Raw genomic sequence first — 21,987 nt, forward strand, 5'->3', positions numbered from 1 at the left:
TATAGACAAAGGAGCCACAGTGAAAATAGACGCTGAAGTATTCAATGTACTGTGGGAATCAGCCTCGCTGGCTCCTTGTTTTTTATTTGCAGTACTGCAGATAAGAATCCCAGGGTGTTGTGGGAAACAGGAAGACCTTATCTCCCATCCGAAGCCGCTTCTCCTGTCACAGCCTTGCTTTCTTTTCACTGGCTCGCCTGATACAAAATGATATGTGTCGCTGAGTGGGCCTCGTGTTGCTGCTTTGAGTCTGAGCCTCCTAGCAGCTCTTTGGGAAGCACCACCAAGCCCTCGAACACCTGGATCTCATCAGGAAAAACCTGCAGGCACACTCCCCAGGCTTTCTGCAAAGCCCAGCAGATACTGCAGTGACCTTCTTTTCTTTCATGAACAGAGCTGCTGAGCACTTTATCTAATAACTGCAGTATGGACAGGAAATCAGTTGCATTACAGGTTTTAAGAATATATTGGTCTTTTAATATTAAGCCAAGACTTTCATGAATCAGTACTTCAAGTTGGATAGTGAATCTTTAGACAGATTTCTATACAAAAACACTGGCATTCTAAGCAGTTGAGCCCTCATGGAATTAAGAACTGTAGCTTTAGGTCTCTTGATAGTCATGTAACTACTACTAACCCAGCTAGCTGTTACTCATCATGTTCATTATCTGTCTTGAGGAAGCATCTAGCAGTCCAGGCTGTGGTTTAGGATACTGCTGGGCTATGCTCTGTACTAACAACAAATGAAAAGAAGGTTTCAAGCACCTGCCAGTCTCAGAGTGCATCTCAGATATAGACATATTCAACCTAGTTCTGGGCATCTGAGTTCACATGCTGGTCCCAATCTAGTTGTAGCACCATGGCACTCAATGCAGCCTGCAAAATCTGCTCAGAAAGCTCGATTAGCTGATTCAGGGCACTAGTCCACCCTGAGCTGTCTGATCAGTGATATTTGTTGCTGACACAAGGCTATGTCACTAGTGTCCAGCGGTGAGAGCCATGGAAACATCCTCTTTGCTTAAGTTCTTCTCTTGCTTTTAAATCCCAGCTTTGGACCCGCTGTTTTGGATAGCTTCCTGTAGAAGGTCTGTATTAAAGATTCCCCGAAGCTGAGTTTGGCATTACCTTCCAGTGATGCTTTCAACACCAAGGATGCTTCAAATTAGAGCCCTGTTTCAGCCAGAAGCCTCAGTCTGGAGACAGAAAGGGACCACCTGCGAGGTTCAATGAAGTCTGCGATAGGGGGGCCAGGGGTGAGGATTCATCTAGGCCCATCACCCTCTGGGAGTAAAACTAAGATCAAAGTGTTGTCCTGGGACTCGTGGGAACGTTTGCTTTTATTCCCAAGGTCACACATCTCTCTCTGCTGCCTGGCAAAGAGGGGTTGCAGGCTTCAGCTACAAACCGCAGCTCAAACTGATGGCTCTAAAATACCAGAAACCAGTCAGGGATTTCAAGGAGGTAGGAAGTGAGCTTAGCGGTACCCTTATGTGCTTGTGAATGACTCCTCTTAATATTTCATGTACATCCGAACATGAGCAGAGATCTGAACTAGTAGTGGCATCTCTAACACTTGATCTTTTTTTTTTTTCTGGCCTCCGCGCATCAGCAAGATGCCACTTTGCAGGGCTGATGGAGACATCTCGACTTGGAGCTGGGCTTTACCAACACCAACTGGAACAGAGCTGCTGAGCAGGGAAAAACACAAGAAAGCCCCCCTGACCTGGGAGCAGAGAGGATAAGGGGATTAAATGGAGGGATTAGCAGGGGGGGGGGGAAAAATGAAGGTCATCCTCAGTGAGAAAGAAATGAAGTAACACTGGCGGAGCCAGCTCTGCACTACTCCCCCTGCCGCCCTTCCTGCCTCCCCTCCCCGTGTCCCAGGAGCCCGGCAGCTCCCTTTGTGTCTCCTGTGACCCAGGAGTTATGAGTGTGGGAACGCGGGCTGCGAGGGTGCCCTGCGCTGTCCTGTGGGCCTTGCAGCCTCACAAAGGCAACAACGAGTCTTGGGGTGGGGGAAAAAGGCAGTGAGAAAATAAATTGCTCCTTTTTTTTTTTTTTTTTTGTTTGAAGGGAGAACCAGAGGCTGGCAGGGCTGGGGAACCCAGCTCTGCCTCTAACCACTTGCCCCGCGCCTGCATTTCCATTCCCAACACAACATGGTTTTACAAACATCAAAAGCAGAGACGCCATGCAGGCCATGCAGGCCTTTCCCTTGACTCCGCACATCCCTGCAGCAGCCATTCCCATGAGATCTGACGTCTCTCATGACACTCAGTTAGAGACTGCAAGTACACTTCGTCCAAAGCTCAGAAATCCTGGTAAATCAGAGAGCAACAAGTCCCATAACCAAAGGGACCTTTGCTAAAGACTGGACTTGTGTTTTTAGTGAGATGGCTGAAATGGCTCCTCACTGTGGTCACGATGCGTGGGCTGAGTGAGACTCACTCTGTATGGCACCTGGGTATCTAATTCTCACTCACTGGGCTTTCAAAACCTTCGAGACAGAGAAAACTAGCAGGTTCCTTCCAAATTCTCCTTCTCCTTCTCCCCCCCACTCCTCCAAAAGCCCTAGACCAGCTACCAGGTGCTGAACACAAGGTGTTCCTGGTCAACAAGCAGTGGCAGGTACCAGCCCAGCCCATGCTAGGGCAGTTTTATCTATTCTCCTCAAAGAGCTCCCTATGGTCGGCACTATTGAATGCCTTCTTTGTAGAGAGGAGAGCCTGTGTCTTCTCCATGCATGTCCTCCCAGCATATCTGCCTATGGGGGGGGAACAGTTGGATGGGGGGTGGGATCCTGATGTGCACACACCAACGTTAGGAGGACAGGGTACCTCTGTATAGCCAGAAATATTTCATTTCCAGGGTCTCTGTAACTCTCCTTGCAGCACATGGATCATCACATCCTCCCTCCAAGGTTAAAATCTAGGACACGATGGGATGCAGATTGAGGGTGAAGGGTTTGGCAGCAGTTACCTGCACCCAAAGGAGCTGTGTTGTGCCTTCAGGCTAGCCTCAAACAGGCTGAAAGGTGGAAGCATGTAGACGTGCTGAGCTACATTCCTGCGGGTACAGTGACTTGAGCAGCAAGGCTGTCACAGTTGAAGGAAGCAGGCAGAGAGGGGCCTGTGCAGGACTTTGGCCCTTGAAGACCCCATGGTCCTGACTCAGGAGGCAAAGGCAGTGATGAAGAATCCCACTGCAGCAGCAAACACCACAAACTCCTCTTCTCTTTGCATGTCCCCCTTGCTCCACACAGCAAGCTACGAAAGTGGCTATGGGGACCCATCCCTACCCAACTGCTCTCGCCAAACCAGTTGGAGACCAGGAGACCTCAGACCACCAAAGCCACCAGTTCCTGTCTGCAGTGCCACAGGTGAGGGCTGGCTTCTCTGCAGCTGGCTGGAAGGAAACCTCCACCACAAGGGCTAACCTTCAAAATCTGTGATCAAAGGCATTCGCATTTCAAGAGGCTGTGAGGCTGAAATCAGCCCTGGGATATAACCCAGGTTTCAACCTTAAGAGGGAGTGGTTATGTTTCTCTGCAAGCTGGGAACATCAGCTCCCCGTAAATTACCACTTGGCCATGTCAGAAAGGCCAACCCATGATTAACGACTAATTAGGAAATGTCTGTTGTTATTATTATTCTAACAATCCTGGTAAGGAAGGCTCCTTACCTTAGAAAAAATAGATGTCATTTCAAATAGTCCCCAAATGTAACAAGCCACTGTGGGAAAATCCAGACTTTTATAAAAACAAATAGTCTCCTTTTGCGCATGAGTTTTTATTTTTAAATAATCCAATGCCAACTGAATTTTCCTTCATAAAGCCCTGTAACACAGGGGCCTAGTTAGACCTGGAGAGGCAGGGGAGTCCAAAACTATGAGCTTTGGGTAGCTGCTTTCTGCATCAAGAAAAGGAAGCTACATTTCCCAGGATAAGTAAAACCCCACACTGCCTCTGGCTCCTCTTCACAGCACAGCAAGATAGCCTCAATCCATAACAAAATTTACCATTAAAAAAAATAAAGCAAACATTAAGCCATTTGAGGAAACTAGTGTCATTTTATCAGGTGATCTTAATTCTTCTTGGATCTAACATTAATTTATTGTGAAATCTAAGTAACAGGCAATACCAGCATTGGACTCAGAGCTCTAACTGGATAATAAGTTGTTTTATTTAGTATTGCAATTAAATGGGAGCCTTACTTATCAGTTGCTTGGATATCAGAGAAAGAAGGAACAGATACGTTGGTTAGGAAGTCAAATTTTAAATACATCAGAGGTTGCCTAGGAAGAAATTCCCAAGAAATATAACACCAGTCTATAATAATAAGATATTATTTAAATCCAGTTCTAAAGCTATTAGTGCACATACTCCTCCTTAGGCTTTCAAACAACTTCCATTAACTTCAGGAGATCAGATCAAAGGATTAGTAGATAGATTAGCTAAAGTCTGGACTGCATTTTGCAAAATGGAAAGTGCTCTGTAATTGATACGCATTTTAATTAGGGCTAATCACAGGGATCCTCAACTGTGCATCAGTGAAAAAGGTGACTTCTTGAGTTATACTGTCAAGTATTTTTCAGCTGTGACATCAGACAAATAACATTCTTTGTTTTTCCCATGAAAAACACTGAGCACAGACCTCACAATGCAACCAGAAATTCAAGAAATTAATGTTACCCTTAGTTAAGTATATTGAGAAACTGAATAGCCAGAAAGCAAACATACGAAGTAACCTGCATTTTCAAAACCCTTACAGTAAATGAGGTTTGTGCTTTGGCGCAGCTGCTGTGTCAACTGCAAAAGGGCAGGGAGCCCCATGGATTGTCCCACCAGTACCGGCCTTGTAAAATGGAGTGTCTTACCAGGTATCTTTGTGGGTCATGCCCATATCTTGGAACCAAATCCTTCTCCAGTCCCCCCTTAGAAGGATGGTTGGTGATTTGGGGACTTGATGCTCAGGAAAGATCAGATTTAGCATTTGCCTACTCTGAAATTTGGAATTCATCTTCCTTTCCACATATGCCCCCAGGAGGGATGTGAAGTCCATACTTGTGTCACGTAAAGCTTGCAGCAAGAGGTTCATTAAGTATGTAGCAAAAGTAATCAGAATAAAGCAAAAGTAATCAAAATAAATATATTGGAGAAGGAGCACAAAGCCCCAGCCTGGTTTCCTTCTTCACCACAAATCACTGTATTTTCTTTTACACTGGCCACTGCACACAAAGAAAGATGTAAGTGTAACTCTGATATCTACAAGTGCATGTCTGTCCAGCCTGCAACCTCACAATCCTCTCTTGAGTTTGAGTGCCACTGCTCCCAGATACACCCAACAGCAGTATCCCAAACCAAACAGAGTCCCAGGTGCTGCCATGACACTAATAGCTGACAACAAACCTATAGTATCTTTAGGTCGTGGCTTTCGTTTTCCTTAGGAGAGTTATGATGATGCTCACTTGGAAACCAGGAGCTCTCTGTTTACTTCATCGCATATATGGTGAGTAATTCCATCATTTAAAGAGTTGACGATGATGAAAACAAGTGGAATGATCAGGAAGGAAATTAAAAATAGCCCTCATGTGGCACTGTGTCAACTGTTCATGTTTAGATTTTAATTTTATTTTTTATTCCAAGTTTCTTGATAAAATATTTTCCCATGCTGAATACACTTGGAATGTCCCCTGCATCACGGCATTCCTGACGGATGAGCCAGGCTGTCGCAGATCGTATGCCAGGAGAATTTAATTCCCTTTGCTCCACAATTCTCACTCCCACATCCACACCTTTGGGACCTGGAAGTCATTCATCAACATGTACCATCCAGGATGATACTTCTCAAGGCAGAGACATCATGTTGGAAATAATATGGAGAGGAAGTAGAGTGCTCGATAGCAAGGACTAGTTGGGGACCAGGTCTCTTCTTGGCTCATACACTGATGAGTAGTAGGTAAGATTTTCAGCAGGGAGATTTTAGTCACAAGTCCCCCTGATACTGGTAGAAAATGGATATTTCATGCCCCTCCAGATGGTGAAGTTCCCAGTGCACAGGCTCATTCTTGCTCCATGGATACCCAGACCTAAGCTCAGCAGAGACCTGGTGGGGTTTACCTCATCTGGTTACAATGGAAATGGCTACACCTTGGCTTAGCACCCATGGCTCCGTTCATATTCATGGGAGGAAAATAGTGCAATTCATCTCACTAAGAGCAGCTGCCTAATTGAGGCTAAAGCAAAACATGTCCTAGACATCATTACTTAGCAAGGGGTCCCAGAGGACAGCTCCCCTACCTTGTGTCCAGGCCTCCAAGAGTCCACACTGCTACCATGTGTGAAAAAACACAAAAATAACTTTCTTCCCTTTTCTAGATTCTATTTTTTGGGGGAAATATTTGAAATAAAATGAAAGTCTGATTTCAAAATCTTTGACTCAAAATACTTGGTTCTTTTTTAAAAAAGTGCAAATATAAATTAAATTTTTGATTTGCCTGTCCCCTCTTTCCTCATCATGAGAAATGACTAGCCTTTGGATTTTCTTTCTTTTTTTTTTCCCTAATTTTTGCTTTCTAAACACCTTTCCCCAGGAGCAGGTTCGAAGGGTGTGTGGCAAGGTTTCATACCGAAAAATTACTGAGTTGTAAAAATAGGAAACACCTCTCTTTCCCCAGGCTCCCACCATTCATTTATCACCTGTAGGGGAAACATAAACATTTATTGCTTCTCTGTTTAAGGGGTGGTATTAAAATCCCATTTGTTAAAAATTCCATTTTGTTAAAAGCAATCAAAGTAGTGAAAAGGGAATACTGAAAAAAGTGTTTGAAAGCAAAAAATGTTATTCAAAATATTTTAGTTGCTTCTCTAGAGGAGCAGAGATGGGCATATGATACTAAAAATAATAATTAATTAACAGCGAACCACAGTGTGATGCCCATCTCCTTTGAGCCAGTAAATTCACATCTTTTGCTTCAGATAATTAACACTCAATCCCAGTTTTGGGGCTCACTATTTGCAAGATTTGCAGTTAAGTTTTCTAATACTGGTACTGCATGAACTGCATCTGAAAAAAATCAGTCTTGCCCCCAGTTGCCTGCTAGTGGTCTATGAAAAACTGCGTGTTGTTGTCCCTTTCCTAAGAAAGGGCTGGGTCCTTCTGGGCAGCAATGCTCAGTGGATGGGCTCCTGATGCACTGCGGGCTTCCCAAAGAGAGGTGTAGCTCTGTTCCCACTAGGACAGGGAGAGATGGCGGCAGGGTACACTAAAGGCATCTTAAACTTTCTCTAACACGGTAGGTAGGGAAGTGGCGACTATTGATTTCTGGGAAGGAGATTTATTTGTTATCTACCAAAAAAAAAAAAAAAAAAAAAAAAAGCACAGTTCTCTCCCAAAGTAGTGGGAAAAGATCCATAGCTGTAAATCACATTTTAAAAAAATCTCATAGCACTAGTTACACTCCAGAGTTATTGCCGCCAGCGTGAATGTAGACAGAGACATGAACATCTAGAGATGAGACAGTCTCATGATTTTTATCTGGAGGTCAATACCAGGCACTTCCAATTAAGCATTTACAACACAGAGCCAAACAGCGCAATACAGAAAACACTAGGTGTTGAAAGAAACATAGAGCGAAAGGCCACACTGAAAAATATTTCCGACACATTGGAAAAAAGAGAGATCTTGTCAGTTAAAATCCGTTTCGGTATGAAACCTTGCCACACACCCTTCGAACCTGCTCCTGGGGAAAGGTGTTTAGAAAGCAAAAATTAAAAACCTCCTTCTTTGACCTAAAAGAACTTACAGCTACACTCTGAGGGCCTTGGGGTTCAAGGGACAAACTGTCCTCATGCAGTCAGTAGATTCAAGTTTCAGCCATGGTATGTGCTGAAGGCTCATCCACCACTCAACCTAGACTTGGGCCACAGGAGGCAGAAGCGTCAGGCCAGCATACTGGCCATGCTGTCTCCATGTATGCCTCTGGTTACAGAAACTGCTGGGCTGCTTTGCTTGGGGTGACCTTGTGCTATGCAACCAGCAGCTCCTGAGGGCCTGTCAAATCTTCCTTCAGTGGGAAACAATGGGCAAGTCTCATTGCCCATCTCTCCTAAATGCAGTATAGAGAAAAATCAGCATTTTGAGAGCATGATTCAGTTATTCCATTTCAGACTTTGCTTTGCAGTCTCAGAAATGTCCGTTTCTCTCCATTTACTACTGAAGGGTCAGAACAACCCGCTCACATGGAGACATCTCCATTGCAGACATCTGAAGCTAAGCAACAAGACCTCTGGACAAGCTCTCCTGGGCATGCTGCTTCTCCCTACCTCTCGTATTACCCACCTGTAAAGCCAATTTCCAAAGAGAGTCAAATTTGACCTTCCTTCCTTCTGACAGGCACCTTTAATGATGGCAGTTTGGCCCAAATCACCAGCCCTAGAGAAAGACGCTCCCTTTAAGGAGAAAGGCAAAGCTCTTCTTGCACAGATTTGTGCTTGTTTTGTCATGGGACACATTACCATGAACCCAAAAGAGGAAGGAAAAAGGGGGGTGGGGAGCTTTTGCCTTTCTGGTGGGAACAGTGTTTGAGCTAACTTTGTTTCCCTTGGGGAAAGGCACCAAAATAACAGAGGAAGGGGGGTGTGTTGGGGGGGGAATCAAGCTAAAAAGGCTACGTAATCTGCCTGGGAAAAAAAAAGCACTTTCAACAGTGCTCATGAGCCTGTCCATCTGATTACTGCTGTGCAGAGAGGGCAGTTCAGCTTGACACGCATTGAAGAGAGCAAACCGCCACCACGCTTCCCTCGGCACCCAGCTTCCAGGATGGGAAGCACGACCAGCTCTCCCCTTTGCCCTCCCGGTGGCACTTGACTGGCGCAAGGGTGACATGGCTCCTTTGGGGCGAGACCTGTGCTGATGGCCAAAGATGAACTTTCTTGAGAGACCCACCGCAGAGCCATATGTGAAATCCGCCCTCTCTGATGCTCTCAAAAGGCAGCATTTCAAAGGGAAGAGGCACAGATGGGGGAATTGTGGCCTGGAGAAGTTACTTGCTCAGGATAACTCTGAACATCGAGCTGAGAAGGCAGCTTGGGATCCGTCCTCCCACTCTGCATCCTCACTACAAGGCTGCTCTGCCTACATGTATCTTGCCCTTTTTGCTGCTGAAATAAGTATTCGAAGACAAGACAGGGAAATGTCCCTAAAGAGGGCCCATGTGTGGTATTGATACCCAGCTCACTCTCAGCCCTGTCCCAGAGCCCCTCCAAATAGGGGACCAATCTTGTGATGCTCTCAGTCACGGCAGAGAGAGGATCTGAGGCTGAACCAGCCTCCTTCAGAGCCCTTTGTCCCCTCTGTGGTCAGCCAAGGCTTTGCTAACTTCTGACTGGGCAGAAGTTCATTTCTCCTAACTTCAGCTGTTCAAAAACATAGCATGAAGACAAAGACTATCCTCTAGACACTTCTGCAATAGTAGCACCAAAGAATGCCTGCAGAACATGGTTCATCTCACTTAAACAGAGTGTTAGAATCGTCAAGAAAATCACAGTGATGAGTCAACATGAGGTTCCTCACCCTTAGACAGAGAGACTGAGGGGAGACAAACCTACCTGAGCATGCCACCATCCTTTCTTTCCATAAGGCAGTGGAGATGAATCTACATGACCATTCCACCACGCTTTGCTTTGAATAAGGGAGTGGAGCTGAATCTAGCTGACCATTCCACCATCTTTCTCTTTCTATATAGGAGTGGAGGTGAATTCACCCAAGCACCCTGCCATTCTTCACTTTCCATGAAGGAGCACCCTCAGGAGCAGTTGGCGCAGACAAGCAGTATGGGCACTAGTGTTGAGCTTTATTTCGAAGTGTAAAAGGCCAGCAGGATTCACACAGATCATGAGACAGTTAAAATGATGCTGACAATATAGTTTTTTCTCACGAAAGTGTTACTTTCCTTAAGCAACATTGGCTAGGAGCCTGCAGGAACTATGCTGAGTAGGGCTAGTGTCTGGTATACCTACATAAAACTAAAGTATCTCCAACCTCCGCCTTTTTGTCTAAGGGCATATCACGAACCCAGCAGATAGTGAGTTAAATAACTGCTTGAGCTTTCCCTGGCAAAACTTAGCAGCAACTGCACAACAGAGCGATCTCTGGACTGCCTAGGATATACACAAAGCATTATTATTGCTAGACTGGCTCACAGCAGATTCCAACTGCGACAACACCAGGATCTCAGAGGACAGCATGAGAGTGAAACATGCAATATTCTGCCCATAAGATTACCACAATGAAGAAAAGCAGGCATTAAAAACTAGCACAAGTCTTAACTGAACAGTTTGCAGAAGCAGTAGAGAGCAGGTCAGCTACCTACCACTGCAATGTCTGTTACCTCAGGGTGGGTGACCTCCTCTCTGCACAAATGAAAATTCTCCAATCTACTTCAAATTCATTCTGCTCCAAAATCCACAATGACTAATCCTATATCAGCAAAACTGCTCCTGGGCATCAGTTTTCTTCCCTCTAATTCTTACGTAGTGTTGAGCATTGTTAATGACTGACTAGTTACAGAGGAGAAAGATCAACCCTGCTAGGAAGCCCCTATTCACCCTGAGCAGAATTCACCAACAGCTTAGGAGATTCTCCATCTATCACAGCCAACCAGATTTATCAGCTCAGTTCAAAGCATGGACTCACATCCTCTGCTCCTCAGATATTTCACTATAGAAGGTGCAGTTATAGTGCAGCTGCTGGTAACGCAGCTCGCACTGGGCTTCCTTGATCTCCCACTAATCAGTCCACATGGAGGATGGCTCTTCTGTCCGTTGTGCTCGTCTTTGTGGCAGTACTTGTCAACATGGCTGTGCAGAATTCTGCTCACACTCTTTCTTGGTTTTTAATACACCCCTCAAAGGCAGTTAAAAGCTTGAGGTCAAAGCAGTGGATAGGAGAGGTGGAACAAATATCTCAGTGAAGTTATCGCATATAAGACTCCAAGTGCTATACTTACATCACTGCTTAAGTAGGTAAAACACATAAACTCAGCAGCAACTCTTAAGTACTTCTTGTCTGAATGACCTAGTATTTTTGCCACATCCTCCACAGGGTAGGAGGGTGCAAAGAAACCATTTTAGTTTCTTGCAGCATCCTTATCTTTCTTTTCTTCCCTTACATGCAGCAGGCTGTTGACCCTTGCAGGCTTTCTGCTCATTTTTGGCAGCACTGACCACTAGTTCCTGCTGGTCTTTCAAAATCCCACCTTACCCTGTTTGTATGCAACTTGTTACTAGCTTTACTAGCACTGCATCTCTACTTTCTACAGATTAAATCACCCATTTGAAACTTGCCATACTATCATCTTCTGCATTTTATTGCCTTTGAAGTATCATGCTGGATGGATGGAGAGAGGCTTTAGGGGGCTGTTACAGGCACTCTAATGACCTCTGTGGCAAGCGTAACTAGATCAATTTTCTTTTTTTAACTTTAGTACTAGCATTTTCAGTAAATCACCTCATAAAATCCTCCGAAGTAATTGATGACAAAATACATTTAATAACAATTACAACAATGAAAATAAACATAAAAAATATACAACTTTAGGGCATAACGCCTTTGCACTGCAGGAAGCTCAGGAAGTCTCAGAAATGCACTTCAAGAATTTAGGCTGAGAAGTACTCCTGAATCTGCAGACAAGCTCATGCTTGACATCTGTCCTCCTCTTCAGAACTGAAATAAGACATAAAAAAAAAAAGAAAAATAAAAAAAAAAGAGTCATAGCCAAAAATCTGGAGCCCTGTCATTTTGCCTCCACCCTGTGAAAGAAATGTAAGACTTACTTATGGCTGTTTCTTTTATGACTTCTCTTCCATGTAGAACAGAAAGTCATACTGATCGCATGGCCATGGAAATGGGATTGGGAAGGGGGCTGTGGACACTAGGCATTTAGTTCTCAGAAAAAAAGAATTTGGAATTTCTATGGAAAATTCCCATTGATTTTGGTGGAAATTTCAACAGTCTTTACTGGGGTCCTCATGGTTAATAATGACATTGATTATTTCTGTTCTCCTTTCTTTCCTCCACTGCTCTTTCCCCATCATGCATCTGAAACATAAATGACTTGCATTACCTAACAGGTGCATTCCTAATTATGTCATGAGAGGGCACAGGAGACCCAAAGAAAAGAAGACTACCCGCAAATCTGCTGTATCATCAGGCATGCATAAGACATGCCAGCTGATGACAAAAGCCTGAAAAGTATGGTCCTCAAATGCTCTCTGCCCATCCAAAACCTGGTACTGCAGGTTTCAACCACACTGTATGGATCTGCCCACTTGTATTTGCAAGCTTGAAGATATATCATGTTTCCTTGCCATATCTAACAGGTCACTTAGATACAGCGGAAAAATGACATGAGACTGGTTTGTATGTCTTATTCTTGACCAACCTCTAGTGCCTGTGTTTTATCAGAATATTTTCTTTTGGGTACTTACAAATTGATTTTTTAATGAACCCAATTTCTGGGGACTAAATTAGGATTCAGTATTTTGCCACAAGGCTTTGGACAAATGGTCCATTAGACTTTTGCTTTCTGGCTTTAAGGAAGTCCCTAAATGGCTGTTTCAAGGGTGTTTCTTTAAAAAACAAGTAAAATATCTGCCTAGTTGCATTCTTTCGCATGTGTATTTGCATTCTTTTGCATGTGTATATGAGCTCCTTGACTCATTTCAACTTACTTGCATCCTGCAACCTAAGCTGTAATCACTGCGCTCTGCCTGTGCAGATGTTGTACCTGCTGACCAGAAAATGATGCAGCTGTGTTTCAATACTTAAATGAGAAAACAAACAAACAAACAAACTCCTCTGCTTTTCAGGAGGTGCTGAGAGGCAGCAGGAGAGACTGAGTCTGGCATTCCAGACGGGAAGACGAATCGAACTACGTGCTGCAAACCCTTTGAAGCAACTCATTTCTAACCTGATTTCAGTTTGCAGTTCCCTATCTGCTTTCAACCTCAGGTATGCACAAGGCTCATCTCCTGGCTTCCAACTAGGTCTGTTGGTCTAAGGAAAGATACCACTTCTTGCTACAGGTGCGCACCAGCTTTCCCATCCTCCTGCGCTGTATTTCCTTTCTCCCTGCGAGCTTTCCCAGAAAAGGCTGCACTGCATGCAGCGCGGGAGCATGCAGTGCAGCCTTTTCTCCCATGTCCTGGCACTTAATTAGCTCTCAAGGGCTTGTCGCTAACGTGTCACTGGAGGTGACTCAGCTGGCAAGGCCAGGAGGAGGCATGGCCAGTGGCCACGCACTGGAGTGGCGCAGTCTCTCTGCTCCTTCCCTGGTCTTTCCCTGTTTGTTGTATCCACTGCCCAAGCGGCACCTCTTTGCCCTGCTGCTCCCCCTCCGCAGCAGGAGCTTGCACACAGCAGTACACGAGCACCCGGGGAGAAGAGTGATTCTCTGCTTCTGTCAGCGAGGACGGATGCTTTAACCCTCATGTGCAGAGAGAAGCAACGGGACTGCTGTTGAATGGGGGAATGGATGGCGCATGCATGGCACACATCCCTGCTCACCGTCTTGCTGTGCAAATCCAGCACCGCACTTCTCAGATGGCTTCAAAAACTCTGACCAATTTGGATTCGACTGGAGAGATGCGAGTCATACCTTACACCCAAAGCCATTCACACAGTGCTTCACCCTACAGAGGTGGAGGGAGATGCCACCGAGTCCCATTTTCTTCCCAATGGCTCTGCCGTAACTCTGGCTTGATCAATGGGCGACACCGATGCGGATTCAGAGCGAAAGAAAAGCACCTTCCCGAGCCGTGCTCGGAAAGCAGCACAGAGCATCTGGGCAGCTTTGCCGAGTCCTGTGCTCGCTGCACAAGCCAGCGGGCAGCTCTGGCGCATCCCTGCATCGGGCACACTGCGTTTACAGTAACCGCGGCGGGAAAGTCCTCCCCCCGGGCCAAAGCACTGTACACTGATAAAGAGTTAAGAAGCTCTCAGAGGCAGTTCTGTGAGAACATTTCTCAAAGGGCAGTGCACTTTTATTTGAAATAATTTTCCATTCCATTTATATCTATATAATAGGAGGTGGCTCAGGGGTCCGAGTTTTCCATAGCCCCAGACCTCATTTCTCTGGCTGGGGTTGACCCTTGGTCAACTTCCCTAAGAATAACAGAAAAGTTCAATGGGAGAAAAAGAGCCACTGGTCTGAACTCCCACTGCTGCTTCATGATGCTGTGGGTATATAATTATATCTCTTTGTTAATAGAGTAGAACAGACCATATACATTCATATATGCATGGGAAGAGACCTGGAAAGATGTGTACCTGGAAAGAGACTTCTAAGCAAACACGGCGGCTGAGGACCACACAAAGCTTTCTGGAGTTTTTTCTTGGTTCAGCAATAATACTTTGCTTGCTATTAGACTCATGGGGAAATTATTCATGATGCTTAAAACGTTTTGATTTTTTCCAAATATTTCTCATTAAGGCATTTTTGATGAAACACAACAAAATTCGGAAGCATTTCTCTGCTTGAATTTTGGAAGCCCGGGGAGGAAATTTATGAAAAAAAAAAAATCTGTCAGAAAAAGGATTTAAAAGAAAGTGTCCACGTTAAAAGTCTGTTTCATGTAGACAACACGTTTCAAAGGAAGTGTTTTGATAGTCCCAGTGGTATCTAATACAGCAGCTGCCCTGCCCTTGATGCATGCTTTTAAGTGACACTCCTTATGCCAGAGGGGCTGTCACTCTGCAAGCGCTAATGGACAAAATCCCAGGAAGTGGCTCATCCTGCAATCTCTGGAAGGCCATTTTTAGACAAGACTTCTGGACGCTGAAGTGTGATATTTTCTCTTAATTCAATTGCTGCCTTCCCTGGAGAGAAAGCATGCCATTTCTGTAACCTTACTTAAGCCTTCTAAAACTGCTGATGTTCTCCATCTCCTTCGTTTAGGGATCACAGGGGAGTTGGTCTTGGAAGATCTCAGCAGTGATTGCACTCATCACGTTTTGGACGCATTTTGGTGGACTTGCTCTCAAAGACAGGAGCGTCCAGCAGTATAAACTGTGGACCTAAAAAACACTTGCCTTTAAATGTCAGAAAAATCCACAGGTTAAAATCACAGGAGAGTTATTTAAAGCTGGTTTTCATGCTTCAAACTCAGCTCCTGAAGTTTACCAGGCTTGTTTAACATTTCAGTAGTGTGTACCAGTCTTCAAGATGCTAACCATCCTTCATTCAATGATGCTAAATATCCCTTTGCAGCACTTAAGGACCAAGTCTTCTAAAATGTCAGATTTTCAAGGATATTCCCAGTCATTCATTTTGAGGGACTGAAGCATTTGCCTGGCTTGTTTAATCCAAAAGGCTTCTATTACAATCTTGAGAAAGATGGCATCTAATGAAAACAACTGCTATTTTTTGCTGCAATCTGCTAGATTCATCACTCTCAGCCAGGTTCATACACGAAACAGTTTCAGTCCTATATGTATGTGTTTAGTCTGCACCTTGGAAACACCATTTCCAGTTGTACTGCAGCATGTACTGCTTCAGCCCCTGCAATTCTAGGAAGTTTCAATGACCTGCCTCTCTCCTTTCCTTCTCCAAACCGTCTGCAGCTGCCTCCTGTTTCCTTCCACAAAGTCTTCAGGGAATGGAAACAAACTCAAGCTCAGGTGATCAGCGCACAGAGAAGAGCGCAGGATGGAATGGTCCTTCTGTTGGAGCCTGCTCGTGAGTGCAGAGGGATTTCTTGTATGATGCACACATTCACAATACTTGGCGCGTTACTTGCAAAGCTGATGACACCTATAACGCTGCTAACGTTCGGCTCCTCTTTGGGCAAGGAAGCTTTGAATCAGTTCACAGATGGGCCATGCTTTTTCTCCCATTTTTAGATGTCTGATTACAAGTGGGTATAGCAGGTGAGGATTACCTGAAAGCGTCACTTGAGCCACGCGTGTTCCTCACGGATGGGATGCCCATGCCCCACTGGCTGGGGCTGAACAAATTAGGCCTGGAGTTATCTTGTCCCTGTTGACTTCCGGAGATACGGCACTAGCAGAAGGAAGGGAAGGACTACCCAGGCCCTACACTAGCCATAGCTTCTCACTTTTAAAAATCAAGTCAGTGTAAAACCCCCTATGACCCCTATAGTTCTGCTTTGCTGTAGAGAGTTATCCTGAGTGCTGCCTTTGGTAGGGAAGAGAGCCACAAACATCTGCATTTTTCATGTTACGATTATCAAGTTGGCAGCAAAATAATAAACACTTCTCCAAACTTCCTAAATGCCAAGAAAATATTTACAGGGCCCACTCCTGCGAAGCACGCACGCCAGCCCAAAGGGCATCCAGGCACACTGCAGTGGGTGCTGCCTGGCATGCTTTTCACAGCAATTTTTATTAAACATTTGCGGTTTTCCTGCTGAAAAACCCAGCAAAAGATTAATGCCAAAAAGGGACTCCTCTGGGGCTGAAACTGTCAGGGAGCCAAAACACAAGGAAGTAAAGTGCCTGCATGTCCATTCCTTCCCAAACTTATTTTACCACCAGATAAATAAGATCCAGCCTGGCCAGGACTGCAGCACATTTATGGGGGAAATCTGTGCTAATGCTGACCATGCTCCAGAGAAACAGGGAGAGCTTTAGGCCTGCGCTCATGAACATTTCACCAGTAAATAAATTCATATACAAATATTTCCCATGTATGTATTCTTTTTTTTTTCTTTCAAATGGTATCGTTATGGTCTCTAATTTCCTCAGGACTGCAATTATAACTCTGCAATGCTTCACAGCTGTTGAAACACTGTGCTATGCATGGAAATGGGCTCAACATGTAGCTATATTCCTGGGACGCTTCCAGCCCAGACTGGAGTGATGCCATGATGCAACCAGAACAGTTAACAGGCAGGTTGGCGCCAAGACAAGAAACATATCCCGGGTTTGGTATGTGCCTTGGAAAGCAACAGCCCTACTTCCACCCTGCAAGACGTTCCCGGTTTGTGCGACTCCAGCAGAGGCAAGTGCTACGTCCTGCACTGCCATCCCACGAGGCACCAACCTGCATGTGGGAGGGCAGCGTTTTACCACAGCGTAATCCTTAATTTATTTCTAGCTTCAACTATTACACTTTAATGAAGGTTTTCTAATGAGCTGTTTAAATAGTAATTAGAGGCCAGCGCTGAAGAGGGAGATAAGTCCTGTGGGTATCTAGCTCTGCAAGAAAGGACCTGATAAGAAAGAACTGAATTATTTTCTTCTGGGATCAATTCCAAAGAGCAATTATCCCCTTGATACCATGCTGCTTAAACAGGAACAGATTGAAAAAACACTTTGCAGTGGCTGGCAATGAATGGGCTACTTTCCCAGAGTTTTACAAGAGAAGGCCGGAGGCTTTATGCCAGTACCTGAGATAGGAGATGATCCAAATGGTGCTGATATCTCCACTTATTTACATAAGATAATAATCCAGTTTTACTGAAAAGCTTCACATAGACAGAATAATTGTAAAGCAGATGCAGGTAGTTTCCTGGTAGGTTCCCATCTCAGTAATTCAGTGTTTCTTTTTCTTTTTTTTTTTTTAATTCCAAGCGCCAGGCTTTGGCAACTTGCTCACATTGACCAGTAACTAGGTTGCTGTCCGTTTGCTGTTGGGAGTAAGATGTATCCTATTTTGCTAAGAGCAGTTATGCCCCCATAATTACATCGTAGCCAAGCAGATGAGCTGAGCTGTGACAATTGTGCACGACAATATGACTCATAGACTTGGCTAAAAACTCACTAGTTATCCTCTGATGTTGTTTCAGAGTTAAGTAAGCTTGAACATTTTAATAGGCTTATTTTCTCACCATTCTGCCGCCTCAGGTGATCCATTGTGTTGCAACACAAAATAGCGTATCATGGGATTATTAGAAGCAAGAAAGGGGACATGCTCAAATCGTCATTTCTCTGACACGCTCTGCCAGTGCCAATATCTTGTAGGGACTCTACGGTAAATGGTGCAAATGGCAATATATTTAGCAAACTGCAGGAAAAAAAACATCCAGGAGAGGTTCCCTTGAGGTTGGAGCATTACGTGCTATCCGCAATGCAGTGTAACTAGGAGGTATAATGGTACGACAGGATCACACTGTGCCCGGTTGTGTTAATACATGCAGCAAAACCCTAGTGCTTCCATGCATGTAAGGAGCACATGCAAGGACACATCGAAGGGTTGTAACTGTGGGAAAACCAGCATACAGCCCTTCCTTTACAGGAGACAGTAAAAGAGATCTGCAGGTCATGGGTGCATCCATGTATACTTCCTCACTCTGGATTTCTGTGCACCCCACCACGGGCTCCAGCAAGCCTGTTTTCTGCACAGTCCGCCTGGACTGTGGTTACTAGAGATCAGACGAATTTAGAGTCCTGAATGGTGGACTGGAAGGGACTTGCTGTGTTACTGAGCTTTAGTCCTGAAGCTCCACATCCTTCAGTCCACTGCAGGAACTGGAACACTGAGGCAACTTGTGGAAACTTGCTTTTGCAGGGATTCAGAGCCTCCTTCTAAACTCCAATGTGGTTTAATTCATGGCAATGTGCACCTCTGTTTCTTTGCTGTGATTGCCGGTTAGCTCCCAAAGCTCTTCTCCCCTCTATGTGCACACCAGCCCTTGTACCCTCAGAGAGCAGCCAGAGCCCTTCTCAGCCAGCCTCTCTCCTTAAACTGACCAGGCCAAGCTCTTTTAGGTCCCCTCTTGTACCACAGGATCTTCATTTCGTTGATCTCCCTAGCTTTTCCCTACAGTTTTCATCTGATTTCATCTGGTGGGAACATGAACAGGATATGATATGACATGAGCATTGCCCAGCAAGAGTAAAATCAGAGCAGAGGTCCTTCTAGCCCAGTAACCTGCCCTGGACATTCATCTGCAGCAGATGCTCAGCGTACAGTTTCACGTCACAGCTGAGCCAGCTTCAAAGCTCCCAGCTGCAAGAGAGGAGAACTCCCCACTCTTTCCCTGCACCACTTCTGACCTTCCTTTCTCAGCACCTGCTCACATCACTGCACTGGCTCTGGCACACAGCAGATCACACAGGAGCTAATTTTGTTTGCAAACATGGAAACAACCCCTCTTTTTTGACAGGCTTTTTTCTGCCATTGCAGTGTGCTAAACTGCTTTCCGGACTGTTCAGAGGAGCCCCAGAAGCAGCTGAAGCTTAGGGGAGCGCAAAGGGGAGAGGTAGGTGGAGTGGGACCTTCTCCTTTTGGCAGCAGTAATGTGGTAAAATCTCCTATCCGGAAGAGCACAGAGTTTGTTGTAATTTCCCCAAATGCCTTTGTTCTGATGATGATTCCCAGTTACAGGTAATTATGAAATTACGTTAGTAATTTCTATGTATTGTTCCAAGGCCATTAAGAAAAATATGAAAAAAATATGATTTCCAAGACCAAAAATATAAAAAAAATATAATTTCCATCCATCCTTGCAGCCCAGGGCTTTACTATTCCAATTGATTTAATAATTCTACTTTACTAAAGTCCAGACAATGTAGATGCATCCTGTCTGCTTTGGCAAGAAGATCAGGTTTTTTTAATCTACTCTGGCATCATTTACTTTCAGAAAATTCATATCTCATCTTATCCATGTTCTTAATTATTCTCCATTTTAATGTTTATTCTAAACTTTTGCATACTAATAAATGCAGACTAATAGATGTCTACGTGCCAAGAAAACATTCACTGTGCCCCAATAAATAGACCTTTATTTGCTGCTCTCCAGCCAGATCATCCAGCCCCTGTGGTTTGACAGATTTATTACAAACCGTTCTTCCATGACTTCAGCTTTGTGCCAGTCCTTTCTAATTTCTGGAGGAGAAGCTTGCTGGTCTTACCTGTTTGCATCATCCAAGATCTTTGATTGCTGAATCCATTTTGGTTGTGGCATTTCCCATTCCCATACCCTTGCATGCGTCATCCTGCCTATGTCCCCTTGGCTAGCATCCCCATCACCACCAAAAACTAGGGCAAAGCTTTCATTCAGTTTCAGGACTATACTTAGATTATCTTTAATCTCTGTCCCATCCTCAGTGCATACCAGTCCCACTTCTTCTTTCCTGCTTCCCCTTTCATTTATATGGCTGGACAGTTTCCAAGAGTTGTGCAACCCATCTTCTGTTATTTCCTTTAATAACCTTTACAAGGTTCTATTCAGCCTTACTTTCAGACTTGCTTTCTTTACATCCCTGTAAAAATTGCTTTTCATGGCCAACCTTTTTGCCATTACCTGGGGACTCCTCCGTCTCCTTCAGCAGCATGTCTTCCTGCCATCTACCAAGCCCTTAATGCACTCCTTCCTCAGGCAGATTCTCAAGCCCCTGCCTTACCGCCATGGGAAATAGGCAGGGCTTTTTGTCAGCAGGAGGGAGCTGCTGTTGACTCATAGCCTTCCTGGTTGCAAGGCCAGTGGCCATCCTGTTTGTGTTCAGCCAGGGGAGTGGGCGCCTACAAGACAGAGGTTAATTCTATCTTGGGCCTAGTGGGTGGGCAGAGATGTCCTGCCAAAGAGAATGACAACACTCAAAACGTGCTTGCTAGCCAAAGCCCTGCACCCTTTCTGCCCACTGCACTACGCAGTTCGTACCCTGTTATTACAGGAGTAACTTAGGGAGGTGTTTGCGTCTGTTCAGGCATCTGTTCAGCTGCATCTCTCCAGCTGGCCTCAAGGGCAAGGTGAGATTCTTGAAATTAAATGGAACTTCATAACGATAATTATTATTTTTAGATCTTTCCTTTCAGCAGCTCTCCAAAGCAAAGAAGAGCTCTGCTGAGCCATAGAGTGCAGGATACCATCAGTGTAAACCCACAAATACCTTCAAAATTGGGGGAAAGAGGTAGGTGGGAGGGGAGAAACCCTTAAAACTTGCCCTGGGAAATAGCTCTGCATTAGCATCTCTTCCTTGAGGAAAAGTGCCCTGGTCATCCACGAAAATTTGCCACGTAGCAGCAACAGTGCCAGAGGATCCTACCCACACATCCAGCTCTTGGCTACTCAAGGTTCCCCCAAGCACAGAGCAAACCTCCTAGCAGCAGGACTTGTAAACCTGTAGCTCTGCATGAAGTCACTCTTTTAGAGCACCTCTGTAAATGTGTTGCCTGGAACGGTTCTCCCCTCTGGCAGTAATATAAATGGGAGCCTGTTAGTCAGCTGCATACTCTCTCGATGACTGGCTACAGGCTGTTGGTGCATTAGGACTCTGCTTTGCTACCTTAGAAGGTTTTTACCGGAGAGGAGCAAAGGAAAGAGTGCTTCAAAAGAGGACAAGAAATATTCCAGCTCTTGGATCTGCTCCAGCCTTGACTAGGAAGCTGAGACATGCCTTGGAGGGGATGGGAGTCCCCTTGGAAGATAATCAGAGATTTTGAGTCTCTGTTACTTCCTTCTATTTACAAAGCCAGTGAAGTCAGAAAGCTGGTTCTCCACCCCCACCCCACCACAAGATTGTGTCTCTGCTCACAGCAGAAACGATGTACATGTCGATGTGAGGTGCTTCGAGGCAAAGAGGCTCCAGTCATCCCTTGTGAACTTCATACACTTGGGGAAGGAGCGTGACACGCTAGAGGAGAGTTTTCAAACTCCCACTGCAGGCCAGTGAAGAGCTATGATAGAGGGATGTCATTTCCAAAGGGATCTTCTAAATTAGAAGGCCCATGTTACAAGTCCTCCCAAGATGCTGGGATGATGCCAGCCATTGTAGGATGAGGAACAACTATTTTTTTTCATCTCCTTCCATTCAAACAATAATGCCAGTGGCTCCCTGACCACTGTCACCAGGGGTGTTCAGTGCTGCCCTGGCTCCTGCCAGCCCCTAGATGACAACTGTCCCTATTGCTCACCTCTCAGCTTTACCAGCCTCCTCCTTTGCTACAGCAACCTGCCTATCTCTGCAGTTTCTTTGGGGCACCTGCCAAAGGCCATCACAGCGTTTTCCTGGCATAGCAGCACTA

At 45.1% G+C, this 21,987-nt stretch overlaps 1 protein-coding gene across 11 annotated transcripts in view; it reads right to left on the reverse strand.

Moving 5' to 3' along the window:
- EXD3 (exonuclease 3'-5' domain containing 3) overlaps positions 1 to 21,987 on the reverse strand; it is a 323,998-nt gene that overhangs the window by 85,325 nt on the left and 216,686 nt on the right. For 4 of the 11 annotated variants that reach the window (XM_062591078.1, XM_062591076.1, XM_062591074.1 and 1 more), the window contains one exon: positions 11,530 to 11,723. The exons of the other annotated variants lie outside the window; for them this stretch is intronic. In XM_062591078.1, coding sequence (XP_062447062.1) covers positions 11,718 to 11,723 — 6 coding nt within the window. In that variant the 3' untranslated portion in view covers positions 11,530 to 11,717. Of the gene's footprint in view, positions 1 to 11,529; positions 11,724 to 21,987 lie in introns of those variants that run through there. 11 annotated transcript variants of the gene reach the window in all.

This window comes from Rhea pennata, chromosome 18 (genome assembly GCF_028389875.1).
Source record: "Rhea pennata isolate bPtePen1 chromosome 18, bPtePen1.pri, whole genome shotgun sequence".
Taxonomy (NCBI): Eukaryota; Metazoa; Chordata; class Aves; order Rheiformes; family Rheidae; genus Rhea; species Rhea pennata.